The following is a 23,563-nucleotide window of genomic DNA, read 5'->3' on the forward strand; positions in this document are numbered from 1 at the left end:
AACAAAGCATTCATCCAGGTCCTCTGAAGACGTGACCCCTGCTTGTGAAATCCGTATCACGGAAACTTCCCCAAAAGCAGAGAAACTGGTATCATGCTTCCCCCGCACCCAACTTCAGCCTCCACAATGACCAGCATTCTGTCAGTCCCGTGGTCTCTACCCACTCTTTTTTTCCCCCGCTCAAGTATTTTAAAGAAAATTTCAGACCCCGTGTGATTTCACTCTGAGGATTTTGGTATCCTGTTCCCTTAGGACTGCTGAACAATAAACACCCAGCAGCCACCCCAAATGGTCAGCAATGTCTTTTTAATACAGATGTGGTACAGAATGTTTAATTACAGCAGGGCAGTGATTCCAGTTAAATAAAATTAAAAACCTTTATTTTCCCAAATATAAAATTACTAAATTAATGTCTTAAAAGAAAATATAACATGGTGACAGCTTTAAAGTACACCACCATTCACCACAGGATTTATGATTTACCAATTACATACTCCACCATTTTGGCAAAAGGATGAAATTCTTAAAACTGTTTATAAACCTAATATAGTAAAGACTGTATACATCTCCATATTGCACATTTTTATGTACAAGAATAAAACATTAAAGTGTATTGCATATACTGGAACAGCACAAATTTATCACAATTAAACTTAATGCATAAGCTCATGTGAGTATTAAAAATGTAGAAATGTAATACATATATGTACAGAATGCCAGGACTGTATTAACAATGATATGTACATAACAATATACTGTACTACTTTGTACTTTTCAGCATAGTTGTGGTTATTAATATAGGCCTTTGGTTCTAAACTGCTTGACTAGTTTTAAGCTCACATAATTCCTTAAGCTTTCATATTTTTTTAAATGCAAGGAAATGAATATAAAAGCACTAAATCTCCTGGTTCACTGGTACAAAAATTACAATGGTCAGTTCCCTTAGGTCATCAAAAACTAGTCACAAAAATAGTTCTTGTATTCAACCTGAATGTGCCACAGGAAAAAAAAAAAATATTTTCAAGATTTTCCAGCTCAGCCTCGAGGCAAAAGGTCCCCCAGGCATCAATGTCAGTGCAGCCCTCCCTGCCATGTAGATCCCAGAACCTTTTTTTTCTGTAGGCCATCTATTCTAACACTACTCTGCAAGGAAGAATAAAATTTAAGTCCAGCTCAAGAGTGTCTACCACACCGTTGTTAAGACACAATGAAAACTTTGAATATTGCCAGTGAGATTTAAAAAAATATGTGCACCTTCTTACAACTCCTATAGAAAATCTGTTAAGAAATAACGTTGTTCTTTATTTCCTTTCTCTCCCCTTCCCCTTGGTTCTCCCTGTGTTCGGTCTCCCCAGTGATTGGCTTTGGAAAGCATCCTGAGTTTGCAAATGACAAAGCAAGTCCCCACACACGGGCCATGAGGTGTAATCACACGACCGAAGACGAGCTGGTCATCCCGTGAACCATTGTGCTTGTTGGAGTCCCACTGATGGCATTGAAGATGTGAAGGGAATTCGGTAAGACACTCGTCTTCTCCTCCAGGGGGCAGATCTCGAGGACAGAAACACAACGTTACTGAGTGCAACACAATGTTACCATATGCAATGCCATGTTGCCATGTGTGACACAAGGTTACCATATGCAATGCCATGTTGCCATGTGTGACACAAGGTTACCATATGCAATGCCATGTTGCCATGTGTGACACAAGGTTACCATATGCAATGCCATGTTGCCATGTGTGACACAAGGTTACCACATGCAATGCCATGTTGCCATGTGTGACACAATGTTACCATATGCAATGCCATGTTGCCATGTGTGACACAAGGTTACCATATGCAATGCCATGTTGCCATGTGTGACACAAGGTTACCATATGCAATGCCATGTTGCCATGTGTGACACAAGGTTACCATATGCAATGCCATGTTGCCATGTGTGACACAAGGTTACCATATGCAATGCCATGTTGCCATGTGTGACACAAGGTTACCATATGCAATGCAATGTTGCCATGCATAACACAATGTTATCATATGCAATGCCATGTTGCCATGTGTGACACAATGTTACCAAGTATAACAAAATGTTACAGAGTTTAAGGCAATGTTGCCATGTGCAACACAATGTTACTGAGTATAAGGATGCAAGCAGATATTTCTCAATGTGTTGCACCCCACATCACACACACAAGTCTACACTCACTCCATCACGTGAGTGATGCGCAGCCGGAAAGCCTGGCTGCTGGTTTACAGAGGGAGATGTTCAGCTTATCTCGTAAATGACTGTTTTCAGGTGAGGATTATAAGGAGAAAGTCAAGAACAGCACATTTTGTTTCTTTTACAAAGCTAGTGAATGGAGAGTCTTCTACGCTCACCAGATCATAAGGCAACGTGAGGTCTACTTAAGGCAACGTGAGGTCTACTTACATGTGCTTGACTGGGACACAACCTAGCCTTGACCTTGAAAAAGCCTTTAAAAATGAATTTGAAGCATTTGTGTTTCTCTCCTGCCTCCTTTTCTCAGGGTCTTACGGATTTTGTCTTGGGAGAGGGTGGCTACTCCTCTGACCCTGAACAAGTATCTTTCCATGCCCAGTGGTGCCTGGAAGGATCTGAGTGTAGGTCTTCACCTCCAGCAGAGGCTCCCCTGCTGGATGTTTCCCCTGGAAACATCGAAAGCAAGTCTACCCCGGCCACGGCCCTTCAGGGGTTCACGGGGGCTCAGTCTTCACAGCTGTTGGCATAATGGGAAGTTCAAGGTGCAGCTGACAGCAAGTGCGTTAAATATCCCTGTACTTTGGGAGTTTAATGGTTTCAGCCTATGATCTCTTACTACTTTCATCTTCTCTAGTGCCCAATGTCGGCACCCACTGACCAAACTCTCCATTCTATAGGAATCTGGAGGCTCCAGAGAAAAGATCTCAAGTTTTCTCCGAAAATCAGTTCCCATGAGTCCCTCATGTTCTGCTTAATTATTCAGACATTCATTTCTCTAATCGTTTCAATTTTTTCTACTTTTTTTTTTTTGAGATGGAGTCTCGCTCTGTGGCCCAGGCTAGAGCATAGTGGCACGATCTTGGCTCACTGCAGCCTCCACCTCCTGGGTTCCAGCAATTCTCCTGCCTCAGCCTCCCGAGTAGCTGAGACTAGGGTATGTGCCACTACGCCCAGCTAATTTTTGTATGTTTTAGTAGAGATGGGGTTTCACCATGTTGGCCAGGCTGGTCTCGAACTCCTGACCTCAGATGATCCACCCGCCTTGGCCTCCCAAAGTGCTGGGATTACAGGAGTGAGCCACCATGTCTGGCCTCTACTTTTTAAAATGTCCAGAAGAGGGTGCTTTCCTCTGCCCATGTACTGTCATTATGCCAATGTCTGTAGTTGCTCAAACTCAAAAAAGTAATAGCTTTTTCTGAGTCAGATTATCAGAAAAATAAAATTTAAAAATGACATTACCATCCCAGCTGAACGTGTTAGCATGTAGGAGAAAAAAAGCAAGTGAGTTAAAGCTCACACACTGACGTTTGTTTCCTGCAATGAAAATGTCCTAACTAAACTGTCAGGGGATAGGATCACTCCACAAACGGCCCTGGCTTCCACTGTGCCAGACTGAAGGACGGTAATGGAGGGGCCAGACAGAGCAGTTCTGTGTTATCAAGGTGCTAATGTCAATTATAAAGAAAGGACAGTGACTGAGACAGATCCCTCACAAAAAAAACAATGTGGATGCTGCTCTAGGCATTCCCTGGATACGGGACACTGTCTCCTCTGTGACAACTGAGCCCACACATAGAATCCTACTGAAGAAACCCACAGGAAAGAGAGAACAGCAAAATAATCAGGGACGATGCCCATAGTGACAAGGAACTTAAAGGAAGAATCCACTGGGGCACCAAGGCCCACTGTACATCGTCAAAAATGGAATCAGTCTGTATTTTTAAACAGCAAAAACATTGAATGCAACAGATAATTCCTTAAACCAGGTTGGCAAGTCCTGCTTTTTTCAAAGGATTAAAGGAATAAAGTTGTCAGAACAGTATGGATATTTTCGTGTGAGTTTTTCCTTTCTTTTCTTTTTGGCTAGACGGGGGTGGGGAGAGAGAAAGCTTAGGAAACATGGCCACCTCTTAGGGCCACGAGGAGGCGGGCCTGCTCTCCCCTGCTTGCCGTAGATAACAGCATACGGGCAATCTGTTAGCTGTTCCCAAATGACCTGGGGCTAGAGCATGGCAGGAGTGTGGTATGCTACATTCTCCTTCAGATGTCACAGTTCTGGAAGGATATCAGGCGGCCTAAGTCATGATAGGGTGTACTTGAAACCCCTAACCAAGAACTCCAAGTTGTTGGAGCCAGTGCGGCCCTCACCTGCTCATGCATGATTTCAGAAAGCTCCTTCGCCATTTCCCTGTAGTTGGCTTTCATTTCTTCCTGATACTCGAGCTGGTCTTCTTTAATCAGACGTTCGTTTACCGCTAAGGCTTGACCGCAAGCTTCCACAAATTGCCTGGAATGGTACAGGCGGGAGAAACAAAGGCACGCAGAGGATAAGGCATGAGTCCAACCAGCAGCATCTCCCTCCCGAATGAGTACAGAAATGATCAATACTCGAAGAGAAAAAGATGCTTTCAGTGTGCTTTACCTGAAAACTTCCTTAAGCAGCTTCACTTTATTGTCAGGATATCGCTTTGTGTTTGTATCATCTAAGAAAGCTCGAGCATATGCTAGTGGGCCAGCATTGACCTAGACAAAGAGCAAAGATTTTCAGTTCCATTAGGAAGAAAATTACCATGACCATCTGCTCAGTTTCAGTTTGCAGGCACTAAAAAGCCTGTTTGCATGAGCTACTCACAATCCCTGCCTTCCAGGAACTTAAGCCCAAAAAGAAACCACAAAGCTCACTCTGTTGCACACCACTTGATTCCATGATCTCAGCCATCTTCAGGGCACTTGTGATGATGGTTTACTTTATGTAAGAAGAAACCAATGCTTGGAAAACGTAGGGGCCTGTTGAAGTTTGAAGAGCCAATAAGCAAAACACCAGAGATCACAGCCCAGGTCTTCCAAATCCAGGTCAAGGATTCTTACTTCCAAGGTGTTTAGTCACTGGGATTTGTGCTGCACTACACTGAACTAACAGGCCAATCTGGTGAATTCAGTGAAAAATTGAAAAATGCAGTAACTGTTCCAGTTTTTAAAAACCAACTGTTCATTTCATTGAATTGTATAGACAGCCATGGGCAAACTGATTTGCTATCCTGGGATGAAGTGAGCATTTGCGGTGTGCTGGAGAGCTAGATGTTAGGAGCAGACAGCACGGTGAGTGAACCAGAACCCTGCACCACCCTTGCAAGCAGCTAAGAAGGGTCTGCTGATTCTGGATAAGTAAGGAAAGGTAAGAACGTGGTGAGAAAGAAGGCTGGACACACTGGGATGGGAAGAAGAATGTTCCAGGCGTCTGAGACAGCCTGGGAAAGAACGTGACTATGTGGTCACTGCTTGATATTTCCCGGAAGGTCTGGTGAGCTTAGCAAGGAATTAGGGGAGCTCTCCGTGTGTGGTTCTGACCCATGGTAGGCAGGACTTCTCTAGCAATGGCAGGAAAACTGAGCCACAGGAACTCACACCAGACGTGGAGAGACAGGAGGGTTCCAGGTTCCAGCCACAGTGGTCAGAGGGGGACCTCTGAGCCGGGGGCAATGGGTGAACAGCCCAAGATGCGTGAGGGTGGAACTCAGCACCAGGCTGGTGCGTGGGGGGAACTGTATTCATCACCTGAAGACGACCCAAATGACTGATCATCTAAAATGATACAAGACGGTCTATATTTGAAGAAGATAGAAAGAGGAAGGCTGATGAGACTCCATAAGGTCTAATAGCAAGATCTTGGAGTGCAATGACAAGAAGCTCCGCAGACGGCTCTGCCCAGTAAAGCTGCAGCGCCAGTGAGCTGCTTGATGAAACAATTACAGAAATACGCAAATAAAATGATAAAGTTAATTTCCTCTGGCTGCAACTTTGTTGTTACTTTTGTAGGTATGAGTATAAACTTAATCTTCTCATTTCAACATGGAATTTCTTGCTTTTTAAGATGATTGGGAATTTTATAAAACGCTAAGTTTACCATCAAATTAGCACGGCATATTTTGCCTTTTACAAAGCTCAATGGTCCAGCCCTACCCTGGACTGGTGCCACACCCCTCCAGCGGCCTTTCCATAGGGGCTGGATGTTCCAAGATCATGTTGATTGAGTGGTTTTGTTTTTAGCTACAGAAAATTGTGGCCTCTGGACCTGTTACATAATCACTCATGTTGCTGGAATACTTATGTTCACTTGCTAACTTATTTTGGCACATATGTCTTTGAGACTATAAGGAAAGAGATTAAAAACATCTGTAAATGCTTTTGTGGTGAATAACACAAAAATGTTGGGCAACAACTCACGGTTCTTTAGCGTGGATCTGATGGGAAGTTGACAAAATATAATTTCAGAAAATGAACCAAAAAAACCAAAACCTATGTATTATAATCTACATGTAACTTTCATAAACATACCCTTCTTGAAAGATAAAACAATAGGATATACAAATACATATATACACACATGTACATATACACTTAAACAAACATGTGCTTGAACTATATACACTTAAAAATACCAGAAAGTAAGAGTCATACTTGTTACTGGAGGGAGTGATTTAACATTTACCAATTAACTAGGAAACCATGTAAGTAAGATAACTTTTTAAAAACCTCTTACTAAAGTATAATATACAAACGGGAAAGCGCATATATCACAAGTGTATATAGCTTGATGAATTTTCACAAACTGAACATATATGTTAGTATCTAGATCAAAGATGATCTTTTCAATAAATTGTGTACATCACTTGGAAGGTCATATGGAAAAAATATATCCTGACCCTTACACTATAACATATACAAAAATCAATTCCAGATGGACTGCAGACCTGGATGTGGATGCTGAGCAAAGGAGGAAAACCTAGGAGAACATCGGTGAAATTTTGGATAGACACAGATTTCTTAAAGAGAACATAAAAATGCTACCAATAAAGAAAAATTGATTGGGCTATATTAAAATAATGAATTCATTAATCAAAAGATACCATTAACAGGGTAAAACTTAAGGTACTTTTTTGGATACAATTTTCATAGAAAACAGCAAACAACAGTTTTATAGGAAAATCTACTGCTCTCCACACTTCTTTGTATTTAGAAGAGTCTTGATGCTTCTAATCAGGCACCCAGAATTCCCCAAATACTGACAAATCAGGGTAGTGTATGAGATCTGGCTCTTGTCCCCACAGACAGTCAGTCCTCATGGGGCGGGGGGCAGGGATCATGAGGTTTCCTCCCCCTCTGATATCAGGAGAAATGTCACAGACGTTGGGGGAAGGGAGCAGGGATCACTTGGTAAACCGAGGCTCTCAAGTAGACCTTGTTAGTGGAAATGACTCTCAAGTCACCCAGGGGCAAGGACTTCCCCTGCTGCCCTCCGGCCTGCTGTGCCTGGCTCACCTGAACACTCACGCTGCCCTGGAGTTTGAGCTGCAGTTTGATCATGTCCACCTCGGCCGAGGAGCACAGCTGCCGGAGCTCCGCCACCTTCTTACTCATCTCGTCAATGGCCACCTCGATGGGGTTCAGGTCAGTGTGGTGCTGGTACATGACAGGGATGCGCTTCTTCACATAAGGGAAGCAGTGTATGGCTGCAGAGGGTAAGCCCCAGAATTACTGCACGGCTTGCACGAGCTTTAGTGTTACTGAGGTGATTATTATTAGAAGTGATTATTATACATGTCGTTATTACTTACATTTTTAAAATAAGGAACCCAAAGCTTGCCAAAGACACATACTAGTACTTGATGGAGCTAGAATATTGTCTTCCTTTACAATCGTGTGTCTCGTAAAGTCAAGAGAGTTGGGTCCTTGTTATCCTTTTAATGTGACAAGCATGTCTTTAAATAAATCAGGTTATCATTCCCCACTCAAACCTTCCTTGGAAGCTCTGAGGTCTGAATGAGTTAGTGGATATAAGATGACTTTGACAACATAAAAAAGACTAAACAATTTTGAGATACTACATAACAGATTAAGTCCAGAAAATAGTTCCATAAAAATATCCTTGAGAAAATTCATTTTTGTCCATAGAATAACTTTGAATCACATGCTAAGCTTGCACAAAGCTGAGAAATCAGTAGAAAATAATAAATAATAAGAATATATTCCTAGGGTGGGTACAGTGCTCACACCTGTAATCTTAGCACTTTAGGAGGCCAAGGCTGGTAGATCACTTGAGCCCAGGAGTTCAAGACCAGCCTGGGCAACATGGCAAAAACCTAATTTTTGTAATTTTGTAAAAAATACAAAAATTAGCTGAGTGTGGTGGTATATGCCTGTAGTCCCAGCTACTGGGGAGGCTGACACGGGAGGCTTGAGCCCAGGAGGTCAAGGCTGCAGTGAGCTGTGATTGTGCCACTGCACTCCAGCCTGGGCTACAGAGTGAGACCCTGTCTCAAAAAAGAAAACAAAAACCATTCCCCTAAAACCCAAACCAAAAAAACACAAAGAATATACTCCTAAGCAAAGGATTTCATGAACCAGAAATTCACAAACTTTTGGAGCTGTAGTGCTAATAAAGGTATTTTGAAACTTACAGCAATGAATAAGAAATAAAAATAAAAATATTTACTTTTTCTTATATATTTTTTAACCAAAAAAATCTGATTAATATTGTTTTCCTTTATCATAATGAGATACCTAAACATCAACACAAAGGAGTTAATTTAAAAATGAACAGAAAAACAGCAGGTTCTCATTTACTATTTCACATTTCTTATTGCTCTATATAATATAGAAATATCTATAATATTCTCACTTGACATATATTTACTAATAGGCAGGTAGATATGTACTTAAAAGCTTATTATTTTTTTTGAACAAGCAAACGTCAGATGGGAGTGGTCCTGGTCTCTAGGTAGCAAGTGGCTAGGGAAGAGTTCAATCGGGAAGGACTCATCACAGGATGGGAAACAGGCCCAGCCCCTGTGACACACAGAGTTCCGATGGGCCACCCAACATCTGGACAAAGGCAGAAAACATGTCCACCCTGAGGCAACCTCATATGTCACGTACTTACAGGCCTGTTGCCTTTTCACAATGTTTTATCAGTGAAAGGTGAAGGGTTCCCGACTTGGTTTCACAGATTTTAAGTGGTAGCACTGGGGATCCACAAAGCTCCCTGGTAGGATGGTGAGGACTCGGCCTCACTGCTCCTTAGTCAGGGAGGCGGCGCTGGCAGAGGCCTGCTTGTATTTGGACAGGGGGCTGTGCTTCAGGGGAAGACTGGTGCTGCCTTCCTGTTTCTGAGGAAGGAGGTCAACTCCAGGTTCCCAGTCTCCTTTTGCTTTGTCTGGAACACAGATCACGTTCTACCACGGGTATATTTACTCACCTGGGTACTGTTTATCATCTGTCTCCTCTGGCTAGAATGCCAGCTGCACAGGCCCACAGATGTCTGTTTCATTAGCGTGCCAATGGGAACATGGTCAGTGTGCAATACATTTTGTTGAATGAATGAATGCATTACTGCCCAAATGGCTGCATGAGAGTCCAAACTGGCTCTGGAAGGTGGACAATTAGGTGACCGACTGAGCCAGCCCTTTAGAAAGGAGGATGGGGAAGGCCCAGTGGTAAGTATGGTGACTGCTGGTCTGTGTGTCTTGAATAGAAAGTGGAGGGCCGGAAGCTAATCCAGGTTTGGAAGAGTCTGGAATAGTGACTGGGAAGAAACTCCTTGGGAAAAGTTCCATGAAAGAAGTGGGGGAGGCTTCTCCTCGCCCCCCTTCTTTGGGACAGGCTCAGAAATTTCCACTGAAGGAGGCTGGAGGGTGATCATGAGGTTTTTCAAATGATCGCATAGTTACAGTCAGCTGACTGGGAACTACCCAGGAAGGTGAGCCTTTTCCTGGTGTAGAGGGCAGGGAAGGCCTGGGCTCCCTTTGACCTTTGGAAGGCCAAAGGTTAGGTACAAAGCAATGCAATGGAAGAAGAACCTGAGGGGTTGATAACTTGAGGGAAAACCCTCAGGTCCAGCCTTCAGAACGCCCTGGTGTGTGTATCTAGCTCAACAGCAGATGAAATCTAGCAAAAAATGAAGAACGCTCTTTCCCCTGCTTCTTACTATTTACAAAGTTATGACAATATAATGAGATAAGTGTCCTAACTTGCATTTTACAGATGAGGAAACTAAGGCATAGAGAGGAAGAGTGACCTGCCCAAGGTCACACAGTGAGGCTGTGACCCAGGCCTACAGGACCCCCAGGACAGCCTCGCCATTGCTTAGGCTGTCTCAACCCACAGCTGTGGACGGCAATCCCCAAGCCAACAACACAGGTGTCTGCCCCACCTCTCTCTGAAGCGCACTCTCTGTCCCCTTGTTCCCGCAGATACAGAGCATTGCTCATGTGCTTTATCTAATCTAAAGTAGTCTCTAACAAAATGATGACCTGTAACCCTGGAGAAATGTGCCCTGGGAAAACGGCCTATGGTAATGAAATGTTTATGAATCCGTACACTGCCTTAACAATAACCATACTAAAAAATCCTGACCCTGACTCAGCAGTGAACTAGGTTTATTAAAGGCAGCAGTTCTCTAATCTGAGCATGCACCAGGATAACCGGGAGGGCCTGTTGAACACAAAGAGCTGGGCCCCGCCCCCAGAGTTTCTGATCCAGCAGTTTCGGAGGTGGGGACCTGGAACTTCCATTTCTAACAAGTTCCCTGGGGGTGCTGATGCTGCTGGTCCTGGACCAACCTTGGGTAACCACTGACTTAAAGGGTCAGAAGGAAAGTTATCACAGCTGAACCATAAACACTGTAAGCTGGTGATTCCCATAAAGTGATTCCATCTGGAAGCGCAGTTATTTGGCTTAATGAGAATTTGCTACTGATGTGTGCATTAAAAAAATAATTAAATTATTTGGGGTGGGGTGATGTTTGTGAGGACAATATTATTTGTGCTTTATATATGCTGTCTTCTTATTTTACAAGCAGGATTAGGGACACTTTAAGAACACAGTTTTGTTTTAACTTGTATCTCTTTTCCCTCATAGGGAGTGTGAAAAGCTCCCTGCAATACGCTGTCCTGGGCTAATTCATAAAAACCTGTATTTTTTTTTTTTTTTTTGTAACAGCTTTACTGAGATATAAACCCCACGCCATCCAGTCTCTCTTTTTAAAGCATACACTTCGCCGGTGAGAGCTGATAAGCACCTGGGTGCAGCATCTCCACAGCGCTCCTTCCGCTTATTATGATAGTGTGTATTATTACCCAGACAGAAACTCAATAACCCCAACTTCTGGGGAGCAGGCCCTTTCCTGGTCTGACTTAACTAGGGCCACTCTTTGGAAGACGTGTGGTGAAAACTGGCACACCTGGCATTCTCAATGGCCCTTCCACTGATATTTCTTGGTCAAGAAAGCATTTTATGTTAGGTTACCCCAGTGATGTCGCTGACCCTAACGAGGCAGGGATGGGTCAAGCTCTCCCACAGAAGGTAAAAATCACCCCAGGATGACTGGACACTTGCCAGGGACCGGGAAATGATGCAAAACACATTTCCCAGAGTGGGTTATCACTGGCTAAACAGTGCCAGAGGGATCAGTGAAAACTGCCTAAGCTGAACTTGTGGATAGCCACTGAATGCAGTGAGCTTCCTGGCAGAGGAGGCATTCAAGTGGCAGCTGGCCAGTCCCGGGGGGCAACAATGTGGGGCAATCCAAGCTCACATCCCATTTACTCACAGCCTGAGACCGCTGAGCAGGCCCATGCTAGAACCTGAGACAGGTGTGTGAGACGGGTCCCTCCCTGTGCCGAGACCCAGGACTGGGTGTGGCTGCTGGACCTGGAGTCCATAAGTCACCTTAGACTGTGTGCAAAAGCATCTAGGCACATAAGGCACGCCATTTTCATCACATTCTCAGAAGGGTAAGTGACCTTAGATTGGATATGAGCTTCTGGTCTTGTGGAAGAAGGAAGTGTCAACAGATAAACAGAAAAACATCCCAAGTATTCAAAAGGAAGCACTAGATAAATGTGAACAGATAAACAGAAAAACATCCCAAGTATTCAAAAGGAAGCACTAGATAAATGTGAAACTGAAATGGGTGTGGGGGTGGCTAACTGAGCTCAAAAGACTCTTCCAGTCCTGAAGCTTCTGAATCCCTCTGGACAGCTCTTTGGCGAGGTGTCCGGGCTCGTGTCCATGCGGCTTCTGGGGCCCATACCTGTCAGGATGGTGCGCCGTTTGCACTGCTCTTCCACCCCGCCCTGCCTCTTCCCGGTCTGCGTAAATGGCATCTCAAACATGAAGCGGCGGATGTTGTGGGATCTCTCAAACTCTGTTTTCCTTTCTTGCAACTCTTTTTCGTCAAAGAAGGGGATGACGTGAGTCACCTGGATGTATGCATACTTAGAATCCAGATCCTTAGGGTTGACCTTTAATTGAAACAGCACAATGGGAGATTGGTGCTCCATGAAGGAATCACTCAGTTCTTACCTACGTGGTATTTTCCAACATTTTATTAGTAAATATAACGGACAGAAGAGTACAACAAACATCCACATATCCACCACTTGGACAACAACTGCTAGCAGTTTGCTATATTTGTTTCAAATATACATACACATACACTTATGTATGTGCACACACACACAGACATACAGACTTTTTTTTTTCCAGTGGAACCATTTCAAAGTAAGTGGTACACGTCAGGATACTACAGTCAGCTTCTCCTAAAAATAAGGACATTTGCTTCTATAACCGCAATACATTATCATGCCTACCCAAATTAACACTGATTCCCTAATACCATCCAATACCCAGTCTATATTAACATTTTCTCAAATGTCTCCAGAATGTTAGTTATAGATATTTGTGTTTGGATCAGAATCTAATCAATAATCACACTTTACATTTAGTTGTTATGTCCGTAGTCATGTTTAATTTAGAAGAATTCCCTATCATTCATTTTTCCCATAACATTGAATTATTTTTTTTTTTTTTGAGACAGAGTTTTGCTCTTGTTGCCCAGGCTGGAGTGCAATGGCGCGATCTCAGCTACTGCAACCTCTGCCTCCAGCGTTCAAGTGATTCTCCTGCCTCAGCCTCCCAAGTAGCTGTGACTACAGGTGTGTGCCACCATGACCAGCTAATTATATATTTTTAGCAGACACAGGGTTTCTCCATGTTGGTCAGGCTGGTCTCGAACTCCCGACCTCAGGTGATCCGCCCGCCTTGGCCTCCCAAAGTGCTGGTTTTCTTATTGAATGACCTCCAGTCTGGATTTCTCTGATTGTTTCTTAAACTGCATTTTTAATATATTTGGCTTAGAGATATAAATGTTTATTTTAGGAATAATGTTTGGAAGCTAGGCCTCCAAATTATCATTAATCTACAGACAGCTGAGATTAGATGCAACAGCTGCAGATCAATTAATTTAATACAGGTACAGATTAATCTAGACTAATCTAATGATAAATTTAGTTTCTGTTTAACACATAAATGCTTTTAAAACCACATTGCTAGAATTGGTGGTACTTTCATTTCTGTGACATGATAGAGAATTAAACATAGGCAATTCCTATGCAGAAACAAAAGCTAATTTATTAGGAAGACAAATCAACAAATCAATTTTGCACATTTTAATTGTATTTAACCTTCTAGAGCAATAAAAAGGGACACAAAAGAAATGACTGTGCAGAGCACATGGAGACCATACTGGTATAAGGCAGGCAAATGAAAGAGAACTGTTCTCAAAACAGAGATGATTGTGAAGAAAAATGAAAAACAGATGGAAAAGTGCCTGAAACTTTAGAAGAAAATACATAAAGTCATAGAAAGTTATTATTTGGGCCAGACTCGGTGGCTCACGCCTATAATCCTAGCACTTTGGGAGGCCAAGGCAGGCAGGTCACTTGAGGTCAGGAGTTGGAGAACAACCTGGCCAACATGGTGAAACCCTGTCTCTACCAAAAATACAAAAATTAGCCAGGCGTGGTGGCGCGCTCCTGTAATCCCAGCTACTCGGGAGGCTGAGGCACGAGAATCTCTTGAACCCAGGAGGCAGAGATTGCAGTGAGCTGAGATAGCGCCACTGCACTCCAGCCCAGGTGACAGAGCCAGACTCCATCTCAAAAAAAAAAAAAAAAAGTTATTATTTGTATTTTAGAAAAAGCCATTTGGCCATTCATTCTAATTGTATCCAAACCTATTAAAACTTAACTTTCTTTAGCAGGAATAATTTAAAGGCAGCGGGAGTGAAACCGTCTTGCCCCATGTTTCACCTTCAGGAAGCAGAGGGAGACCTGACCTCCTGGAGATGTCCTGAGGAGGGTGGGACACACAAAGGTACAGGACAAAGGTGCAGATTCCAAAAGGGTCTTCATGAGAACAGAATGCCAGAGGACAGCTCTCTAAGCAGAAAATGATCGCCATTCCCACAGTCACACTGCTGGTGAGTTCATTTATTGGCCTGTCCATGTGTCCATTCACCCATCCGCCCATCTGTTCACCTGTCCTTGTATCCAGCCGTCAGTGACAGAGTGGCAAGTCATGTGCTACATGCAGGAAGAGGTGCAGTGAGTAGCAAAGCCACGGGCCTCATTCTGTCAGAGCTTCTAAATAGCTGGACTAAAAATGACATATCCTGTCAGACGTTAATTATTTTGTAAAATTAGATGTTTCAAAAATTAGGCGATAAAGATTTTTTAATGTCAAGCATGTAATCGAAAGCACTAAAGGTATTAGGAAGAAAATACACCTGCCACTCATGGCCAACAATCCTTAATATTTTTCTTGAGTTTTTTTCTACATACATTTAAAAATATATAATATGTAATCAATCACAACATTACATTGCTATGAAACTTATCCAAACATGGTCATACCTTGCCAGAATCCTGTATCATTTTGACATTTTCAGAACCAAATTTATCCGAGTACAGTTTAAGGAGTCTCTGAGAAATTTCCGACAGCGGTGTGAGTTTGGGTTCCTTGTAAATATACTCCTTTCCATCTTCATCTTCAAAGAATCCCTGTGACATAAAGCACAATTAGAGCTATCCCTGAATGTAAGCCCAGGGCTTACCACCTAGGAAGGGTTCTTTTATAACAAGGGGAAAAAAAAAGGAATGAGTCTAAAAATCCTACTTAAATGGGCTTTCTGAATGAGAAAGAAAATGCTAATAACATGAAGTCTAGGTGCAAAGATAAAGGAAAAACACAACATTGCAAACTTATTCAAGAATGCAGTCATTAAGTGTTGAGTGAAATGAGAGATTTTGGATACAAGACTAAGCTGTCCCAGGGAAGTCTAATGGGAGTCAAGCCTGTTTCACTTTCCCAAGAAGCAGAACTCACTAGAAAATGATGAGCAGCCCACGACAGGCAGGCTCAGAAGTGGACATGCCTCCCTTCTCCTGACGGCTCCCTTGCACACAGGATTTTATGGCATGAACTGAAGCATTTGGGGGTCTGGAGTAAGTTTAGTAAAAGTTATGTAAAGCTTGTATAAATTGTATTTTGCTTTACCGATGAGAAAAAAATATTAAAGACCTGTAGCTCAATATCAGAAAATATTTTCATATCACCAGTCATCATCTGTTTTAGCACCAATCATGTTTGACTACAAGGCTTAGAATTGCATGGGAAGTGAAAAAGGTTGAAAATTAAAAAGTCCAACTGGGGTTAATGTTTAAAAGAAAAATTTTAAAAGTTTCTCACATAAATTAAGAGAGAGAAAATGGTGCACAAAACAGTAAAAAAAAAATGCAAGCTAGCATGAAACAAAAAACATCCACATCAAACTAGGAGTTTAGATGCAGTAATTTCACCATATTACTTGCTTTTTAGGCATTTACTGTAATTACCTCCACATCTGTTTCACTGTCTGTAAACTGGTATTGCTATAAAGTTATAAAAGACAATAACAGAATAAATTGAAGGTTATATAATGCTCATAGAAAACCACACGCCCTAAATATATGTATTATAATTTATACCATTTAATAATGTTAGAGACTCGAAGGTTAAAATTTAAGTTAAATTTAGATAAACCCTTTCCTATAGAGTTTCTGAAAAACTGTAATTGTAAATATACTTGTGGAGATATTATACTACAAAGGATAAAGATGCACAGGCACAAAGGACACCAGAAAGTCTTAATTTTGGTTTAAAACATGCAATATAGATATATAAGAAAACAGGTGATTTATTTCTGTAAATGGAATAAAATGTTAATTTTTTTGGAGTTTGTAATAACTAGACAGATAAACATACAGACTTGAAAAGCAAACTTGCAAACCACACTGAAGTACCAAAGATGTTGCTAAGAATGTCTTAAGGAAGAACTTACCGCTGCCTTAAGAAAGTAATAAAGAAAAGACAGGAAGAAAGAAAAAAAGCGAAAGTTTACTACTGAGGAAGATAAGAATCATACTAAATATGACAAATTCATCAAATTAGCAATTACAGAAAACAGAGAATTTATAAGATATAACTTTATTATAGTTCTTTTTGTTTTTGTTTTTGTTTTTTTTTAAAGGACTTAGGACAGTCTGCAGAACGGACAGGAGGCTCACCTGCCCAAAGAAGGCTACCCGGAAGTAGGTCCCCAGAAGCCTGCGGCCCGAGTGCATGACCTCGGTCACTTTGCTGTAGGCCCGGTGCAGCGTGTCATACAGATGGGCCAGCCTCTGGAAAGCAGAACAAAGCCCATTTCTTCCCATGTGCAAAGAGGAGAATCGATTTTAAAATAACAAATGTGATAATGGAGGTGAAAAGTCCTTGAACTTGAATAAAAATACACACACACCCACATTTTGGCTGCACAACTTGTAGTGATCATTAATGAATGGTAACATTTCCTACCCAAAGGCCAGCCCACACGTGAGGACCCATCACATTTCCACATTAGAGTAAGCAAACTCTGTTGTCAAGATGCGATGTCAGAGATGGTTCCCCAATGTGATTCTTGGCCTTTGCTTTTCCTGCTCTGTTTGATATGCCTAGAGAAACTGGATGACCTCCCAAGCCCAGGATGGATGGAAGGGACACCATTTTTTTCACGCAGGTGGAGTAAGGAAGAGTTCTCAGAAAAGGGACACCTGGTGATCACAAAACTCTGTTCATGGCAGCCTTTCAAAAGTGGAGTGTCGGTTACTCTGTAGTTTGAGATGTGGGGGTCTCCACAGAGGCGGGGCCCAGGTCTGGGTGATACCCGATGACTATTTGGAGATGATGACTGGCCACCACCTTCAGCGTAACGTGGAGGGTCAGAGACCCCCACTCATCTCTGGCCCGTGGCCTGCTTCCTCTCTCGCATATATGCAGGTCTGGGTATATGTCACAGCGTCATGCTCTCAAATAGGAAAAAAACAAAAAGGCACTCTCATACCTCAAAATCCCTCCGCTTCTCATAAATGGGGATGATAAGTTTGTAGATGTCGGCGATGAGCTCGTAGCGCTCGGCTTTCCAGAGTCCATCTGCGCACTGCTCAAGGAGCTCCATCAGCACATCCTGATCAAAGAGGAGGGCCAACAGCAAGAGAGGAGCGTTATGGGGAATGTGACATGGCACCCGTAGCAGAATGCTAAGTGCTAAGACTGCCAGGAGGAATTTTTCACAATAGACAACATGCGTCAACACTCACTTCCACACTTACAACAACATTCTTTTTTAGGGAGCCATTTTTTCATCACCACGTTCTTTTTTAGGGAGCCATTTTTTCAATCATGGTCACAAGCAAAAACGAAAAAGGATCACCCTGCATAACTGCATAATACATGGAAAAACTGACACTGATACCATCACAGGGGCTCTCAATTTTTGTTCCTAGTTGTCTTAATAAATATCATCTAGAAATTTCTTTTTCTTTTCTGAGGAACAATGACAATGCTAAGACATGGAGCCTTACTAAGCATGATTTTAACACAAATTAAAGGGATTTAGTGATGGAGTGTGGGGGGCACCGTGCCTGCTTCACCTTGGACATTTCTACTAATTGAAGTTTGGGTAGTTACTCTGCTTCCACTAAAGCCCTTGAACTTTGGAGGAAGTTAACACTACCCATGGCTTAAGAATTGTGGCCTGGACTTACACTAATCAGCACAAATCTATTTCCTGGCCACAGTCATTGCTTCATCGTGGGTGGACATGTGACCTAAGCAGGCCAATCAGGGTGAATTTTAGGACCCCAGCTTGCAATTCTAAGAAATGCTCCTACCAGACTGTAGCTTGGCTGAGCTGGCATTCATCTCATGGCCATGGAAGGGGGCCGGTCTGCCTTAGTAGCAGAGTGAAGGGCCTCCCTTCTGCTGCCCAGCAAAGTGATGGTGTCATGAATAACTCTGTTAAAGGTTTGGATTGATTGATGTTAATCTCTCTGTGGAATTTCCTAGTGGGATCCAATACTTGATCTCTAATGTTTAAGCCCATTTTAGAGGGGTTTCATTAATGATGCTGAATTAATTTTAATTTGTTGATTTGTTATATATAGCTTTGGTAAAGTGTCTATTCAAATCTTTTGCTCATTTTTCTACTGGATTGCTTATTATTGAATTTTGAGAGTTCTTTATATACTGTGGATAAATGTCCTTTGCCAGATAGGTGATTTGTAACTATTTCTCCCAATCTGTGATTTGTCTCTAGGTTTTTTTTTTAATATTAAATTTATTTTAGCTTTTTTGAGACTGGGTCTTGCTCTGTTGCCTAGGCTGGGGTACAGTGGCATGATCTTGGCTCACTGTAACCTCTGTCTCCCAAGTAGCTGGGATTACAGCTGTGCACCAACATGCCCGACTAATTTTTTGTATTTTTAGTAGAGATGGGGTTTTGCCATGCTGGGAAGGCTGATCTTGAACTCCTGCCCTCATGTGATTAGCCTCAGCCTCCAAAAGTGCTGGGATTACAGACGTGTGCCACGGTCTGTATGCCTATGTCTAGGTTTTCTTAACAGTGTCTTTTAAAGAGCAGAAGTTTTTAATTTTACAAAGTTTATCAAGTTTTTATTTCCTGGATTATGCTTTATATGTTATATTTAAGAAATATTTATCTAACCCAGGTTCACAAAGATTTTCTCTTATGTTTTCTTCCAGAAGCTTTATAGTTTTACATTTTACATTTTAGACTATGATCCATTTTAGGTTATTTTCTAATGAAGTATAAATATTCTTTTTTGCATATGTATATCCAATTGTTTCAATACCATTCGATGAGAGACTATGCTTTCTCTATTGGATTGCCTTTGAACCTCTGTCAAAAATCAACTGATCATAAGTGTGTGGGTCCATTTCTGGACTCTCTGTTTTGTTCCATTGATATATGTGCCCATCCTTGTGCCAAACCACAGGATATTTTTTATGCTATTGTAAATAGCACTGTTTTAAAGTTTTGATGATCACTTTAAAGGAAAGTGCTTTGTTTGAATAAGATTAAATATCATCCAGCTTATTTGTTTCTAAAAATTACATTAAGTAATCATGAACTATACAGTAAAACCATAGTATAAGAATGAAGAAGTTAATTTTTGTATACTAATCTTGTATCCTGTGATCTTGCTAAATGGACTTAACAGTTTTAGTAGCTTATTTTCCAAGTTCTTCGGGATTTTCTCTTTATAACTATGTCTTATGTGAATATGGAAAGATTTATTTCTTTTTCTTGCCTTACTACACTGGCTAGAACCTCCAGCATGATATTGAATAGTCAGTAAAGCAGGTATTATGGTCTTGTTTCCAATTTTAGGGGCAAAGCATTCAGTCTTTCACAATTAAATATGATGGTAGCTATAGGTTTTCTGTAGACAGTCTTTTTGTTTTCAGGTTAAGGAAGTCCCTTCTATTTCTCATTTTTTAAAAAAAATTATGAATAGATGTTGAATTTTGTCAAATACTCTGTATGCATCTACTGAGAAAATCATATGGTTTTTCCTATTTATTCTGTTGATATGATGAATTAATTTGATTGGCTTTTCAATGCAGAGCCAGCTATGCACTCCCAGAATAAACCCTACGTGGTCATGATGCATTTCTCTGTTTTATGTATTGCTAGATTCAATTTACTAATATATATTTTTTTAATTTCAATTTTTTTTTTTTTTTGAGACAGAATTCCACTCTTGTTGCCCAGGCTGGAGTGCAACGGCGTGATCTCGGCTCACCACAACCTCTGCCTCCCGGGTTCAAGCGATTCTCTTGCCTCAGCCTCCCAAGTAGCTGGGATTACAGGCATGTGCCACCATGCCCGGCTAATTTTTTATATTTTTAGTAGAGACAGGGTTTCTCCATGTTGGTCAGGCTGGTCTTAAACTCCCGACCTCAGGTGATCCACCCACCTCAGCCTCCCAAAGTGCTGAGATTACAGGCATGAGCCACTGCGCCCAGCCTTCAATTTACTAATATTTTATTAAGGGTCTATAGTTGCTTTTGAAAATGTTTATATCCTTCACAATACTGTAAATGAAGGGCAAGGCCTGTGTTTTTCATTACCAGCCCTAATGTTTCACTACAGGACTAATGCCTACAAAGATTACAGATTCAAAGTAAATAAACATTTGTAAAGCAGTTGTGACTCAATTTAGCAGAAAACGCTATCTAAGCAAGACCATTTACCTCCTACGTCATATTTATAGCACACGAGTCATAAAAGTGTCATTTGTGTGACTGAACTCTGTACCGGTGCTTATTAAAAGGTACATCAGTTTTCTCCTGCTTTTATTGCAGGTCTCATAAATACAAACACTAAAGCCAGATACATGTAGTAACCACCATAGCAGCAAAAGACACGAAGAAATCAGAAAAGGTTTTCACACCCACTCTTTTCCTTTGTATCTGTATTATAAAGAAGTACGTCTTTTTTTTTTTTTTTTTTTTGAGACAAGAGTCTCATTCTGTCGCCCAGACTGGAGTGCAGTGGCACAATCTTGGCTTACTGCAACCTCTGCCTCCCGGATTCAAGTGATTCTCCTGCCTCAGCCTCCCAAGTAGCTGGGATTACAGGGGTGTGCCACCACGCCCAGCTAATTTTTGTATTTTTAGTAGAGACAAGGTTTCATCATGTTGGCCAGGCTGGTCCCGAACTCCTTACCTCAAGTGATCCACCCATCTCGGCCTCCCTAAGTGCTCATGCCTATAATCCCAGCACTTTGGGAAGGCATGGTGGGTGGATTGCTTGAGCTCAGGAGTTCAAGACAAGCCTCAGCAACATAGTGAAACCCCATCTCTACAAAAAATACAAAAAAATTAGCTGGGCATGGTAGTGCATGCCTGTAGTCCCAGGTACCTGGGAGGCTGAGGTGGGAGAACAACTTCAGCCCAGGAGGAGGAGGTTGCAGTGAACTGAAACCGCACCACTGCACTCCAGCCTGGGTGACAGTCAGATTCTGTCTCAAAATAAAATAAAATAAAATAACCTTAATTTTTACTAGGCTATATAATCTATGTAATCCCACAGGGTCTCATACACACTGGGTAGTCCAGTATCTATTGGACGAGTGAATCAATGTGTACTTTTCTTAGTAATATTAACGATATTACTAGATAATAATAGCTGTCCTTGTCTGTGAGGAAATAAGCTAAGATTCCCTTTACCAAAGCCTTGCATTTCTGGCCTATCTTAGGTCAAATACGCTGCCAGTGTGTATTTATGATCTTGACTCTCAGCGGTGTTGTGGGACTGCAGTAGAGGTGGAAGAATTCTAAGAGGACTCAGCTTCCCGTGGGGAAGACATATTGTATAACAAGGCATACTTCTAATAATGAAAGCATCAAGGGCATGGAACTTTTCCCATTTTAAAACTGTCCTTAGGTTTACTTACAGACTAATCATTTGGTCCCTTCGGTTCTCATTTTTGGGCCTTTTCAAAGAGAAATGTAAAGTTTTTTTTGTTTGTTTGTTTGTTTTTTTTGAGATGGAGTCTTGCTCTGTTGCCCAGACTGCAGTGCTGTGGCACGATCTCGGCTCACTGCAAGCTCTGCCTCCCGGGTTCATGGCCATTCTCCTATCTCAGCCTCCCGAGTAGCTGGGACTGCAGGCACCCGCCACCATGCCCGGCTAATTTTTTGTATTTTTAGTAGAGATGGGGTTTCACCATGTTAGCCAGGATGGTCTCAATCTCCTCACCTTGTGATCCACCCACATTGGCCTCCCAAAGTGCTGGGATTACAGGCGTGAGCCACTGCGCCCGGCCGAGAAATGTAAAGTTTTTGTGGAAAACTACAACCAGCCCACTAGTAAGCCATGGTCCACACAGTAGATGTAAATCTACAATGACACCCTGTCCATTGTGGATCAGATTGGAGACATAAAGAGTCTTAACTCCACGCCATACCAGTTATAGCATAATAATAATCTGGTGCAATTTTAATGCAATCTCATTAAAAATGAAAAATTCTTCTCAAAGAGTTACCAAAGTTACAACTATGTGTCCTCACCACCACATCATTGAGTCATCCATCTATTGTATCATTTGTTCAAATATTTATCAAGCATCTACTACATGCAAGGCACAGCGCTTGACACTGGGGTTATAAAACAAATCTATATAAATAGGATTTAGTTTCTATAATTTACAAAAATTACTCAATAGATTTTTACCAAATGTGAAGGGCAGGTTTTGGATGGTCTATTAGGCTATGTGTCATGAATGAAATTTGCTTCCTCAAAGACACACACGGTCATCCTCAGAGGAGCCAGAACTGACGTACTAGAGACTCAAGACTACCAACCAGAAGAGATGTGATATACATGGTAAGACACGGAGGACAGAGGAAAACCCAATGAATTCAAATACATGCCCAAGATGCAAGTCACAGGGGCAGGCACTCTGACTTGCGAGCAACGGGTACTGATTCATTTAACAGTAGTCAGTGAGTCCCTGGGCGGTAGTGAGGTCAGGTGAAGAAAGAACAGTCAGGTGAAGGAACGCTCCCTGTCTCCTAGAGCCCAGAGTCTCGTGTGGGAGCTAGGTCCAGGAAGAGATGGTAAACGATGGCGGGAGTGCACGGATAACGAAATGTGCAGGGAGGCAGGAAGGAGCAGCATCTGTCCGGCCACAAGGGAAGGTGAGGCATGGAAAGCTGAGGAGAGTGATGACTGGCTGGGTCTGAAAAGAGGATTGGGTTAGTCAGGTGAAAGTGAAAGGTGGGGGTGGGAATACGAAGGAAAAGAGAGGAGACAGCCCAGGTTGCAGGAACAGCCCAAGCAAAGGCAAGAGGGTGAAGGCAGCACAGCATGGGAGGATTTACATGTAGTTTGAGGGCCTGGAATCTAAAATCACAATCAGAGTGGTAAGAGATGAGGCTGTGGAGGTGGGAAGGGATATCTTCACTGAACTGGCACACTCGGAGCTTCCTAAGTCAAACATAAATTAATAATCAACTGTAGATAATTTTATGAGACATAAAAACATATGTAGACACACATCAACTACCATAACAGACAATAAGGTATTATATAAGGAAGATCTTATTACTTGGT

The 23,563-nt window shown here is 42.0% G+C and overlaps 1 protein-coding gene across 43 annotated transcripts in view; it reads right to left on the bottom strand.

Annotated features, from left to right (window-relative positions):
- Positions 1 to 289: 289 nt before the first annotated feature.
- The window catches only part of DOCK9 (dedicator of cytokinesis 9), a 292,065-nt gene continuing 268,791 nt past the window's right edge, over positions 290 to 23,563 (bottom strand). For 27 of the 43 annotated variants that reach the window (XM_057299611.2, XM_055096929.2, XM_055096933.2 and 24 more), the window contains 9 exons: positions 17,483 to 17,605; positions 16,668 to 16,781; positions 15,957 to 15,992; positions 14,976 to 15,122; positions 12,314 to 12,524; positions 7,543 to 7,733; positions 4,646 to 4,746; positions 4,372 to 4,510; positions 290 to 1,551 (listed from right to left, as the gene is read on the bottom strand). In XM_057299611.2, coding sequence (XP_057155594.2) covers positions 1,429 to 1,551; positions 4,372 to 4,510; positions 4,646 to 4,746; positions 7,543 to 7,733; positions 12,314 to 12,524; positions 14,976 to 15,122; positions 15,957 to 15,992; positions 16,668 to 16,781; positions 17,483 to 17,605 — 1,185 coding nt within the window. In that variant the 3' untranslated portion in view covers positions 290 to 1,428. The other 16 variants (XM_034936903.3, XM_055096934.2, XM_034936898.3 and 13 more) reach the window with 2 other exon arrangements.

Source organism: Pan paniscus, chromosome 14, assembly GCF_029289425.2.
Source record: "Pan paniscus chromosome 14, NHGRI_mPanPan1-v2.0_pri, whole genome shotgun sequence".
NCBI classification, from domain to species: Eukaryota; Metazoa; Chordata; class Mammalia; order Primates; family Hominidae; genus Pan; species Pan paniscus.